We start from the raw sequence: 13,710 nt of genomic DNA, 5'->3' as shown, positions 1-13,710 counted from the left end.
GATACCAGTGGGCAGCAAAAAAGTTACCAAGCATGCACTCCTCTCGGGCTATCTCAACTTCTGAAGTAAACAGTGAAAAGTAAACACTAACAACAACAACAAAAAAAAACAGTTTAGTGTAGGTAAAGGATCAAACATCATTTTACATAGTAGTTTTAAGAATAAAGGCTTTAGAATCAAATTGCCTGGTTTATATCTCAGCCTCGCCACCTCCTTTGAACCTCATTTCCTCAACTATCAAGCTGAAATACTAACACTACTGCATAGGGTGAATGTGACTACTGAGGGAAATAATACCTATTTAATGTTCAGTAATCAGAATACCTAGAATTCAGTAAAGATTCAAAAACTGTTATCTTAAAAGATAATCTGGGGACACCTGATTCCTGATTTCTGCTCCGGTCATGATCTCAAAATTCGTGAGGTAAGTCCCACATCAGGCTCTGCACTAACTGCAAGGAGCCTGTTTGGGATTCTCTCTCTCCATCTATCTTTGCCCCTCCCCCACTTTATCAAATATAAATAAATAAGCTAAAAAAAAAAAAAGATAATCTGCACTTCCTCATGGAACAATACATCATCTTGGAAGTGCTCTTACCCAAAAGTCAAACCTGAGTCTGATCAAGTCCTTAGATTTAAATAACAATTTACAGCAAATTCAAAGGACAAAGGAACATGTAAAAATTACACTAATGGGATAAAATCAGCAAATCCAGACTGGGAAACTCTGTAAGACCAACAGTCAGTTTCTTCAACAAATAAACTGCTAAGAAAAATAGATGGAGGGAAACCTAAAAAAAAAAATTAGAAACACTTTAAAGACAACCAATCACAATGTGGACCTCATTTAGTTGGCTCTTGACTCTAAGCAAACTGTTAAAAATGAAAAAATTAAAATATCTGAGTCAACTGGAAAATTGATTCCATATATTAACCTTATATATACCTACCTTAAGGAATTATTTATTTTTATGTACGATATTACTGTAAGGTCCAAAAAACCCATCATACTGAAATATTTACAAATGAGATGATATATCTGGACATATTCACAACAATATAAAAGGTATAGAGTGAGTTGGCATACAAATGAAATGAGATTGAGAGTTGATAACTGTAAATACATGAGCATTCATTATACTGTTATCTACTTTTACATGTGTTAAAAATTCTTCATAATAAAGTTATTTAAAAAAAAGAGAGAATGATACAAAAGAACAAGCAACTCTGTACACAATTCAGACTCTTTCTTTATCTAGCGCGCCTGGGTGGCTCAGTCAGCGAAGTGTCTGACTTCGGCTCAGGTCATGATCTCAGGTTCATGAGTTCGAGCCCCGCGTCCAGCTCTGTGCTGATAGCTCAGAGCCTGAAGCCTGCTTCAGATTGTGTCTCCCTCTCTCTCTGTCCCTCTCCTGCTCACACTGTGTCTCTCTCTCTCAAAAATAAATAAATGTTAAAAAAAATTAAAAAAAAAAACTATCTAGAAGAGATCAGTTAAAAGCTCTCACCAATGCTTAGTGTTCAATATACCAAGTATTAACGTTTATATAATTTAATTCTACCAAATTCAGTTTTGACCTTCCTAAACCAACTCCTAAAACTGAAATTCCTTTACATGATAATTTGATCAGCATTTTTCTAATAATTCCTATTATCACAGGAGTTATCTACTTTGGAAGCTTGGGATTCACAAAAATCAGCTCACTAAAACTTATGAGATGAAAGCAAATATCCACTGACAGTTAAATGAATAAATAAAATGTGGTATAATCACATAGTGGACACCAAAGCAACAAAAATAATGAACGATCACTCCATGCGAAAAATGGGCACATTTCATAGATAGTTTAAAGAAATAAACCAAACACAAATTCTTATGACATGATTTCATTCATGTGAAGTTCAAAAACCAGTCTGGGGTACACAAGAGTTCAGAACAGGGGTTACCGTCTGGGGTTAGATATTAACCGGGAGGGACATAACCAGGTGGGGGGGGGGGGGGGACGGACAGTTCTAGATCTTCATCTGGGTGGTGGTAATAGGGGTGTATACATATGTAAAATTTCAGCAAGCTACACACTTGAGATTTGAGTACTTCCCTATATATAAATTATACTTCAGGGGGAAAAAAAGGGAAATTCAAAAGAAGAAGAAATACATTTGCCTAAACTACATCCCCAACAACCAAATCAGCATTAGAAAGGGAAAGACACAGAATACTTGAGAGTCTCCCTCCCTCCCAATACTGTCTCTCATCACAGATTTTCATCTCTTCTTGCGTAACTGCCTACTTTTACACATGAAATAGGGTTTTTTTTAAATATGGACATAATAGATCTAACAGTGTGCATGTAAACTTTAAAAAATTGTTTTAATGTTTATTTATTTTTAAGAGAGAGAGAGAGAGAGAGCAAGCAAAGTAGGAGCAGAGAGAGGGAGATACAGAATCTGAAATAGGCTCCAGGCTCTGAGCTGTCAGCACAGAGCCCGATGAGGGGCTTATATTCACGAACCCTGAGATCATGACCTGAGCCCAAGTTGGATGCTTAACTGACTGAGCCACCCAGGAGCCCCTGCACATAAATTTTTATAATTATTTCATCTACAGCTTTTTAAGAATGACTTTTACAAGTAATAAATAGTCTACTTACAAATTGTTAGTTTCACTAACAACTTGAATTTTTGTGGTATTTCTCATATACGGCATTCATAGTAAATGTCCTAAGTGATATCTTTGGAAGTTCAAAAGGTCTTCTACATTATGAATCCAGTAAATCAGCAATTTTAGTCACCTTCTGTTACATTTCATGGTTAGAGTCTAACTACAGAATTGATTAACTCCAACATACATAAGAGAATTTTATTCTAGAAAAAGGTTTAGTTCACCTCTTAAGCTTACAAAAGACTAATTTCTTTCCTCCTATACTTTAAAAACAACCTATTTTCAAAATATAAGTAGCAATTCAAAAAAAGAAAACTGTGTAGAAAGCTGTTTCCTTCACAAGAGAATGAGAACTAAAAGTCAGAATTTTCCCCTATAATTTAGAAATGTTTGGTAAATGTTTGGGTGGCTCAGTCAGCTAAGCATCTGGCTCTTGATTTCAGCTCAGGTCATGATCTCACAGTTTGTGGGTTGGAGCCCCACTCTGCACTCTGCACTAGCAGCTTGGAACCTGCTTTGGATTCTCTCTCTTTCTCTCTGCCCCTCTCGTGCTCCTGTTGTCTAAAAAAATTAAAATAAAAAAAAAAAGATTTGGTAAAAATCTCAGAATAGTCTTAGTTTTAAGAACTACTGAAGTTTTTGTTTGTATCCAACAGAAAAGAGCTCATGTTCATGTGCTCTTGTGTTACGATTACTAACTACTTAAAATGAAAACAGTCATCTATTTCTAAATCATATGTAAAAAATTTGTATTTAGCTTCTTTAGTGAACTACACCCTTACCCAGGTCAATAAAAAGGACATATGAAGTCAATATAAGCCATGTTCATCTCCTACCTCCCTCAGCATCCCACCTTTGCAGGCAGACAGGTTAATGAAATAAATTCAAAACTATCTCCTTCTTTAATTTCATTCCCTTAGGAAAAGCATGACCCACCACCAAATCAGTGTTAAGCTGAGGCATGTTCTCCCAAAACTCAACAATGTTTAATGCCATTTTCAATTAACAGAATAAATTATTTATAGCATAAATTCTCTATGGAAAGCATATCAATGAAAATTGATAAAGACGTTTCAGCCTAGAAGCCACTAACCAGGTGTGTAACCTCACTCGGGCCCTCATAACCTTCCCGTGGCTTCAGCGTCTTCCCCAGGAAAAGAACTGCAAACACATGACACATGTGTGGACTGCTGCTCTCCTCCGAACAACCACTACTAATTGATCAGAGATGGATTCAGAAATGGCACCTGAGGTGAAACTTATCTGTCATTGCTAGGCAAATGATCTAAGCTTCTTTCCCCTTTGAACATTCTGTCTGTGACCTACTTGGAATCAAATACAGCTCAGACACACATAAATATGAGATATACAAGCTTACTTAAGGAGTCAGAACCTCAAATATCATCTTTAAAGGCACAGTCTTTAAAAAAAAAAATATGCCACTATTCATTTCTCTATTTCAGATGTAAAACTGTGGGAAATAATCAGGTCTAAATGGATGAAATACTGTATCTTTCTCAATTTGCTAAACATGTAAAATAGTGTCATTTAATATAAATTACATTCCTGATACTCAGGCATTCCTGATGATGCCTAAAGAGATCCCTACAAAAAGAATTTACTGAAAAGCTTCCTGGAAAATCAACTGTTACTTACCTTAAGGCAGATGCAAACACACCCAGTTTCAGATTAATATAGAACTCATAAAGGTGAGCACCCTGACAAGAGCTTAATTACATAACTCTGTCAAAGTGTTATTTCTAGCATCTTCACGTGGCTTCTGAATGTCAAACGCCATGTAAGGAAAGCCCTTTCTTCTAAATGCTCCACTCCAAATTTCCAATTCCTTCTTCTTCGTTCCTATCAAATTCCCATTCCCTCAGCCCAACTTTCAACTGTTAGAAAAACACTGATTTAAGTAAAATTATTTTTTGCTTTTTTTCAGAGGAAAAATTCCAAAGTCAGGAAGGGGGAGGGAAATAACAATTGCCTGGTACCATCAAAAGTATTTGGAATCAAATATAAATTTGATTTATGTTTATTAAAAATAAATCAAGTATAAATTTATGGACAGAGGGAGATTCAATGATCAAAACAGAAAATAAGTGCTTACAGCAGGCTAGTTAATGTTAGGTGAGGGAGACATGGTAACCAAGAGAAGACCCATTCCTGACAGAAGTTAAACTAGCCAGGAAAAACAAGTAACTAAAGCAGTTTCAATGAAACAAATGAGAGTTGGGAGAAGGACATAATATAGTCTTAAAAATCAGAAAAGGCCTCGGGGCACCTGGCTGGCTCAGTCCTAGAGCATGCAACTCTTGATCTCAGGGTCATGAATTCAAGCCCCACACTGGGCATGGCCCTACTTAAAAAAAAAAAAAAAAAATCAGGGAAGGCCTCCTATGAAAAGATCAGCCAAGGATATAGCAACATTTCAGAAATAACATGACACAGCTGAGGAATTGCAAAAACTACAGTATACCTGACACAGAGAAGCAAGATATGAAACTCAGAGATTATCGAAGACCAGGGAAGCCACACTAAGGAACCGGACTTTATCTCAAAATGTAATAGTCACTGAAGCTGACTTATTTGAAAGAGCACAGATGTACTTCTACAAAAGTCTCTATCAGCCTACTTCACCCATTATTGTAAAGGTGATCAAAAAAAGGGGAGGCGTGAAGAAATAACCAAAAGGGAGAGAACAGCGTATCAGAGGCTTTAAAATATACTCAGACACCTTGGGTTAGAGCTACAATGCCTGTAACATAGATGCTCAGTCACATGCATCCATATGGACTGCACGCAAAATGGAATTATGGAGATGAGGAAGAATAAAGAACTCAAACGAACTTAGATTACTGTCTTAACTGAGAAGTCTTAGAAAGAACTGGATTTTTGTAAAATGAAAGACACAGCTCTTACTGTGTTTTGTCTATTATTTTTAAACAGGGTTGGTTGGCTGTTTTTTGTTTTTAACTGGGTTCAATTTAAAAGACACTATTCACCTTGTTATACATATATCTAAGCATGAAGTCCAGTAGAAATGATTTCCCTTTACGAAAAGCTCCTGCCACGGATACCACTACTATGTTAAGATCTCGTATGTGTTCCTGTAGCAATATCTGCTCCAAAGCTTCTTCATCGAGCTCAAAGTTATGGTCATCTTCATGAGCAAGAACAATCTGTACTGGACATGGTTTCTTCATAACCTCATCAGAGTTTACTAGGTCATCATCTTCATGATTCTCACCTAAAATTAAAAAAAAGAGAAAAAGGTTACTTGAATTCCTGCATTACAGACTTCTCCTAAGGGATCACAACTAAAGCAAAATTTCAAGTAACTTCCCCTTTGTTACAGATCGTCTGCAAAAAGTGATATTCAAGTACATATTGGATTTCTCACTCCCTCTATAGTAGGACCAAGAATATTGGTAAGATTTCCCACTATACACACAGATAAGCACAATACTAAGTATAGCCTCTACTATTAAGTCTAAACAGCTAATTGTGAACAGTAGCTGTTTCTTGAGCACTGCATTATTCTATAAACAATTTCTGCTACTGTATGCACACTGAAGCCGGATCTATGCGAGGGGAGGATGGGGGGGGGGGGGTCAATTTTACCTAATAATTCAAATTCCAATTTTCCTGGTAGGCATTTCCTGGATATTATTCCAAGTTACAAAGACTAAAACATATGAATTGTAAACATTTTTCACTATGAAACTTAAATGGCTACGCTAGGGTCCTAAGAAGTTTCTAAAACCGACACTAGTGGTAAAGTTAATGAGTCCCTAATTTAGTAAGAGTAACCTAATAGTACAGCTTCCTTTATTAAAGCAAAGCACAGGATTGATGTTCTGTTGGAAAACACAAAATGAATAGTCAGTGAGGTACAGAGTTATATCCTATAGTTTCATCTGCCTCTGGGCTCTTACAGACCACAACCACCATTTCAAATTACCTAACTCCCCAAAACAGGTATATCAACTCTTCCTTTGTTCACCCAGCACACCAAAACAAGGTAATCTTTGCAGAACTTTACTGAATAGTAATGAAGAAATAACAATAAAACACACAACAGCAGGAGATGCCTGTGTCACACTGACAGCACAGAGCCTGCCTGGGATTCTCTCCCTCCCTCCCTCCCCCTAAACCTCTCCTGGGCACACACATGGTCGTTTGTTCTCTCTCTCTCTCTCTCTCTCTCTCTCTCTCTCTCTCTCTCTCTCAAAATAAATAAACACTTAAAAAAAGATATGCAACAGCAGAGACAAGTTTCTAAAGTTTAGGTTTCTGTCCTTTTAATAAAACAAAACAAACAAAAACACCTAATAGCTAATTTCAGAGACTTCTATCCCTTGTCAGGCTTTCTTCCCTATCAATTGCTTGATCCCATGTAGCCAAATCACTGGTAGGGACCTTATCCTCCCCCACCCCAACATTTTTAAGAGACTCTCCCCTTGAGTCTGTCTACTAAATGACCCTTTGCAATCTAAGGAGACATACAGTATCTACTGTGTTCAGTGCAATGACAGTCCCTTCTCTCCCAGGAGACAGCCAGTCCACTGAGGAGTGGCATATTAGTAGCCAACACGGCAAGAATACCTTATCCAACTAACCACTATTCTTAAAGATTATACATCTACATTCATGGCTCTTTTTTTCCCCTAGAAAGAAATATCTAGCTTGTTTGATTTGCAAAAAACTATGAGAGCCTTTTCTTCCATCACAAGGCACCTTTAACTGAACATAGCAAAAGCAGCAACACTATTTCAAAATGTGCTACAAACAGTGACAATATAAAGAGCAAGCAATTTCAAAGGAGAATCATTGGAAGTAAAAGCAATCAATATTTAATTAAAGATGATATTGTCACTTCCAGTTTCAATGGTATACAAATACAGAATGGTACCTAACTGGTCTCCCTTTTTGCTCCCTCCTTTAAACCAATCTAGGGGCGCCTGGGTGGCTCAGTCGGTTAAGCGGCCGACTTCGGCTCAGGTCATGATCTCGCGGTCCATGAGTTCAAGCCCCGCGTCGGGCTCTGTGCTGACAGCTCAGAGCCTGGAGCCTGTTTCAGATTCTGTGTCTCCCTCTCTCTGACCCTCCCCCATTCATGCTCTGTCTCTGTCTCAAAAATAAATAAAATGTTAAAAAAAAAAATTTAAACCAATCTAAATTCCACAGAGTAGTAACAAAATAATATAGATAAATGTGACTGTTATCAAATTACTCTCCTTGAAATCACTGTTACAGAGCATTAACAACTAAAATCCTACACATACCTTATAAAATCCTGTACTCACTGCCAAATCTCTCCTGCCCCAAATACATTTGGTGCTACTCTTGCCTGTGTAAACTACGAATAGACAAGCTAGCCTTTTTTCGGATTCTTATGCTACTAAAGCTCTTTCTAGACTCATATTTCACTGAGGATATTCCTTTGTCTGGAATATTCTTTCCATGTTGTTGCCCTAATCAACTCATGCTTATTCCTTAAGCCTCCGTTTAAACATCATTTCCTAAACATCATTTCCTCAGGAATATCTTTCCTAAGGTTCCTAATCAAGTTTAGTCCTCCTATACTCCCCTAATCTGAATCTACCCATCATTTGAATATTTATGTAAATGCTTATTTATTATAGGTCTCCCCCTCTAGACTGCCAATCCTCTGTTTAAAACCCTCAATTAGCTTCCCACTGTAACCAGAAAATATACAGAAAAAAACAAAACTCTGAAGGTCCTGACCATGACCTCCACAGTCCTATGTGATCTGGCCCTCACAATCGCAATCGGGACCTCTTTCTGTTCCTTGAACAGGTCAAACCTGTTTCCCACCTTAGAATCTTTGTCCTGTGTTCTCCCCTGTCTGGAATGTTCTGTCCCTAGAAACTCATGTGGCTTTATCTTCCATCATCTAGGTCTCAGCTCAAATGTTCTCGTAAGTGTGGCCTTCCTTGACCATTCAGTCTACACACCCCTCCACATCACTTTAACAAAACAGGTTTTGTGGTTTTTTTTTTTCCATAGTCCTTTTCAATATCTAAAATAACCCTTTTTCATTTGTTTACATTTCTGCCTTATATCTCTCCCTCCATAGAAAGTATATACCACAAAAATAAGAATCTCAATCATCCTGTTGGTCACTCTATCTCCCAGCACCCCGAATAGTGCTTGGCACCTAGCAGGTGCTTAATAAATATTTCTTGAATGAAAGAAATTTACACATTTTACTCAGGAGTTTTATACCCACCTGCCCCTAGGTATTTTACAAGCAAATCTGACAATCACATAACTAGTTTGGGAAAATACTTCCAGCAACTCAAGAGTAGTATATTTATCACAAAATTACAGTGCGAAGTATGAAGTTCTACCAATACACTAATTAAAAAGAACCCAAAATGAGTAAGTGCTAAAATATCACAATGACCAAATTTGGAGATTGCTGATTTTGTTAAAACCAACAAACAGTCTTGTTCTTACTGTAAAGAAAGCATTAGTTTCTTAAAAATAAAACAAACAAGGGCCCTTGGGTGGCTCACTTGGTTAAGCATCCAACTCTTGATTTCAGCTCAGGTCATCTCATGATTCGTGAGATCAAGGCCCACATTGGGCTCTGCACTGACAACACAGAGCCTGCTTGAGATTCTCATTCTCTGTCTGTCTCTCTGTCTCTCCCTCTCCCTCCCTCCCTCTCTCCCTCTTCTCCCTCTGACCCTTCCCCACTCACTGCATTCTGCTTCTCTGTCAAAATAAACATTAAAAAATAAAGAAAAACAAACCACTTGTTTTTAACAAGTTATTAACTTGAAATTTCACCTAGATTGGTTGACTACAGTTACCATGTAGCCAATTTTCTTTTATTAGCGTGGATAAAGATAGGTACCTCAGATATACAGGCAGCAGGTGTCTACGTTTTTGTCACTATTTCTAGGCTACAGACTTCTAAAGTGAAGTGCAGCAAACATGTTTCAAAAGCATGATGGAGCACAATGACACGGTTCACTAAGTTTACTCCCCCACCATGATTTCTCTACCATTTTTGTACTAACTACAGACACAGTACTTCATTCATCAAACACTGATATAAGCAACTAAATACAAGAATTGTACATTTCGGGGTGCCTGGGTGGCTCAGTCGGTTGGGCGGCCGACTTCGGCTCAGGTCATGATCTCGCGGTCCGTGAGTTTGAGCCCCGCATCGGGCTCTGTGCTGACAGCTCGGAGACTGGAGCCTGTTTCAGATTCTGTGTCTCCCTCTCTCTGACCCTCCCCCGTTCATGCTGTGTCTCTCTCTGTCTCAAAAATAAATAAACGTTAAAAAGAAAAAAATTAAAAAAAAAAAAGAATTGTACATTTCATCAGACTACCTGTAAACATTAACATTCAGTGATTACCTACAACTGGAAATCTTTTTAAATTTAGCATTGCTCTAAGATTTTAAATTGAAGTTAAATGCTAGGCAGAGAATAGTGATTTTATTTCCATTTTTCAATGCCAAAAAATGACTGAAGTAGACTTCGACCATCCAATAAATTTTCCTGATTCACTGTTTCAAGTCAGTTCTCCCCCACTCTACCGCCTAATGCATCTTTCAAGGTCAAAGCTGAAAGATACCTACAGCAGATCAACTGTTCCTCAGCTATTTCCCCATACTTAACACTAAGTATACTTAACCTATTTGCCACAAGGCCTACAAAAAGACACTTGTCTAAGTGAAAAAAAGATCAGTGGTTGCTAGGGGTTGGGGGGGAGGAGACACGACCAGGTGGAGCACAAGGATTTTGACGGCAGTTAAACTATTCTCCCTGATGCTACAGAGATAGACGCAAGGCATCATACATATGTCAAAACTCACAGAATATACAACCCCATAAATGAGGCCTAATGAAAACTGTGGACTTTGGGGAATAATGATGTGTCAGTGAAGATTCATCAGTTGTAACAAAGGTGCCACTCTGGTGTGGAGCAGGGCAGCTGTTGGTTGGTGTGTGGGGACAGGGGGTGATGTGCACTCTGTATTTTCCACTCAATTTTGCTATGAATTGCTCTAAAAAAAGAAGTCTATATAAAAAAAAGACATTTGTCTTTTTGATTGCTCTTTAAACACACTGATCTTAAATCTGCCAAATTCATACAGTCAGTATACATTCCAACAGCAAAATTTACACTTCAGAACTGACCTAGATCCGTCTGCAAACTTCAGGCATAATTACACACTAAGGCAATATAAAGATGCTAGAAATCTGCATTACAATAAAATGTTACTAACGTTACATTATTTCAGCCCAAAATTAAATTTAGAGAGAGAGAACCAAGTAAGGAGTAATTCACTTCTCAAAAGCAATGAAAGTATAGTTACTCAAAAGCAATGAAAGTATAAGTTATTCACATTCCAACTAAAAACTTGAAACAAATTCTTATGGAAAGTAGCCTGCATTCAGTCTACTCAGTCTATTTACAAAAATTAGCAGTTTGACAAAAGCAATGTTTTGGTGTCTGGCACCTGCCCTCAACATTTACACCCTACAACCATATGAAAACAGTATCCAAGTATTCAGAAGTTTATTCTAGCACGTATTTTTTAAAGCCTTAAAGAGTTCATACCACGGCAAACCTATTTGTAGGAATTTGTTGTAAGAAAATAAAGATGCTAGGGGCGTCTGGGTGGCTCAGTTAAGCGTCCAACTTTTGATTTAGGCTCAGGGCATGATCTCTCGGTTCGTGGGTTTGAGCCCCGCATCAGGCTCTGTGCTGATAGCTCAGTGCCTGGAGCCTGCTTCGGATTCTGTGTCTTCTTCTCTCTCTGCTCCACCCCTGCTTGCACTCTGTCTCTCAAAAATGAATAAAGGTTAAAAAAAAAAAAAAAAAAGAGTACAAAATGATACAACCACTTTGAAAAACTTTTTGGTAATACCGTATAGAAAGTTAAACATTTTTCCCCCAAAAAATCTCTATGCCCAATGTGGGGCTTGAACTCACGACCTCGAGATCAAGAGTCACGTGACTCTGACTGAGCCAGCCAGCCAGGAGCCCCAGTTAAACATATTTACCATACAACCATCAATCACACCCCTAGGTACTTAAAAGAGAAATTAAAACATTATGACAAAAAAACCTGAAAATGAATGATCATAGTAGCTTTATTCATAATGACCATAAACTGGAAACCACCCAAATATCCATTTACCGGAGAATGCATAAATTGTGTTAAATTCATACAATGGACTATTACTTAGAAAGGAAAAGAAATGGGGGCGCCTGGGTGGCTCAGTTAAGTGTCTGACTTTGACTCAGGTCATGGTCTCCCGGTTCATGGGTTCGAGCCCCCTGTTGGGTGCTGTCCTAACAGCTCAGAGCCTGGAGCCTGCTTCTGATTCTGTATCTCCCTCTCTCTCTGTCCCTCCCCTGCTCACGCTCTGTCTCTGTCTCTCAAAGGTGAATAAATGTTTAAAAAAAAAAAAAAAAAAAGAAAAAAGGAAAAGAAATGAATTACTGAAATACACAATTACTGAAATACACAATAAATCTAAAAAGCTATATACTAAGTGAAGGGAGCCACACACAAAATGCCATACTGTCTGAGTCTACATACATGAAATTCTAGAAAAAGTAAAACTACAGTAACAGAAAGCAGATCACTAACTACCAAGAGCTGACAGTAGGGGAAGAGAAACTGACTACTGCTACAAACTGAATGTGGGTCCCCCAAATTCATATGTTGAAGCCCTAATCCCCAATGTGATGGTATCTGGACGTGGGGCCTGTTGAGGGGGGGTAATAAGATCCCGGGGGTAGAGCCCTCATGTACGGGATTAGTAAGAGACTTGAGAGAGAGAACCTCTTTCTCCACCTGTGAGGACACACAAGACAGCCATCTGCAAACCAGAAAAGAGGACTGAAACCAAATCGGCTGGCACCTTGATCTTGGGCTTCCCAGCCTTCATAACTGAAAAATAAATGTCTGCTTAAGATGCCCAGTCTATGCTAATTTGTTATAGCATCCCAAGTTAAGACAACTATAATGGGGTACAAGGGAACATTTTCAGATGATGGAAATGTTCTATATCATGATTGTGGTGGCGGTGATGGTGGTTACAAAACTATGCATTCATCGAAACTCATCAAAAGGTACTCAAAACTCAGTGAATTTTATGTAAATAATTTCAGTATGGCAGATTTTGAAAAAAATCACATGCAGCCTATTCCCCTTAGCACTTTCATTTATTAAATGAGAGGATAAAGCAGTACAACCAACTTATTAATCATTTTCCAGAACAAAAATATTCTAATTAGTATTGTCCCCATCAAGGAATATTGCCCATGAAGGTTATACTCCAATGTGATGAAAAATTAGAGCTGTCCAGGGGTGCCTGGGTGGCTCAGTCGGTTAAGCAGCCGACTTCCACTCAGGTCATGATCTCATGGTTTGTGAGTTTGAGCCCCAGGTCAGGCTCTGTGCCAACAGCTCAGAGCCTGGAGACTACTTTGGATTCTGTGTCTCCCTCTCTCTCTGCCCCTGCCCCATTGGTTCTCTGTCTCTCCCTCTCTCTCAAAAATAAATAAATGTTAAAAAAAATTTTTTAATAAAAAATAAAAAAAAATTAGAGCTGTCCAATAATTCTGACATTGCTCAAATTCAATTTAAAATGTTTTCTCTTGACCTGAATTCAGGAGCTGGAAAATATAATTTTGATTGTCTCCAATGGTGAAAAACGTACTCCTCTGTAAATGAATTCCTGTGAATCCACACTACCTCATCATGCCAAAATATTTTGGTTAGAAAACAAAAAGGTATATGGGTATTGAGGAGGGCACCTTTTGGGATGAGCACTGGGTGTTGTATGGAAACCAATTTGACAATAAACTTCATATATTGAAAAAAAATAAAATAAAATTCAAAATAAAAAAAAGAAAACAAAAAGGTATTAGGAAATTACTAATGGTTATTTTCTTAAAGAACTCAAGACAGCTGTTCATACTGGGGAGGAAGGAAGGGCTTTTTTTTTTAATCCTACAAGTATTTTAAGCATCAACAGATT

The 13,710-nt window shown here is 37.9% G+C and overlaps 1 protein-coding gene across 5 annotated transcripts in view; it reads right to left on the bottom strand.

Annotated features, from left to right (window-relative positions):
* ATL2 (atlastin GTPase 2) overlaps positions 1 to 13,710 on the bottom strand; it is a 57,859-nt gene that overhangs the window by 26,856 nt on the left and 17,293 nt on the right. For 4 of the 5 annotated variants that reach the window (XM_027033583.2, XM_053201016.1, XM_027033584.2 and 1 more), the window contains exon 2: positions 5,671 to 5,915. The exons of the other annotated variant lie outside the window; for it this stretch is intronic. In XM_027033583.2, the coding sequence (XP_026889384.1) occupies positions 5,671 to 5,915 (245 nt within the window). The remainder of the gene's footprint in view (positions 1 to 5,670; positions 5,916 to 13,710) is intronic. 5 annotated transcript variants of the gene reach the window in all.

This window comes from Acinonyx jubatus, chromosome A3, assembly GCF_027475565.1.
Source record: "Acinonyx jubatus isolate Ajub_Pintada_27869175 chromosome A3, VMU_Ajub_asm_v1.0, whole genome shotgun sequence".
Taxonomy (NCBI): domain Eukaryota; kingdom Metazoa; phylum Chordata; class Mammalia; order Carnivora; family Felidae; genus Acinonyx; species Acinonyx jubatus.
The sequence above is the reverse complement of the archived record's forward strand: the minus strand, read 5'-3'. Positions and strand labels throughout refer to the sequence as shown.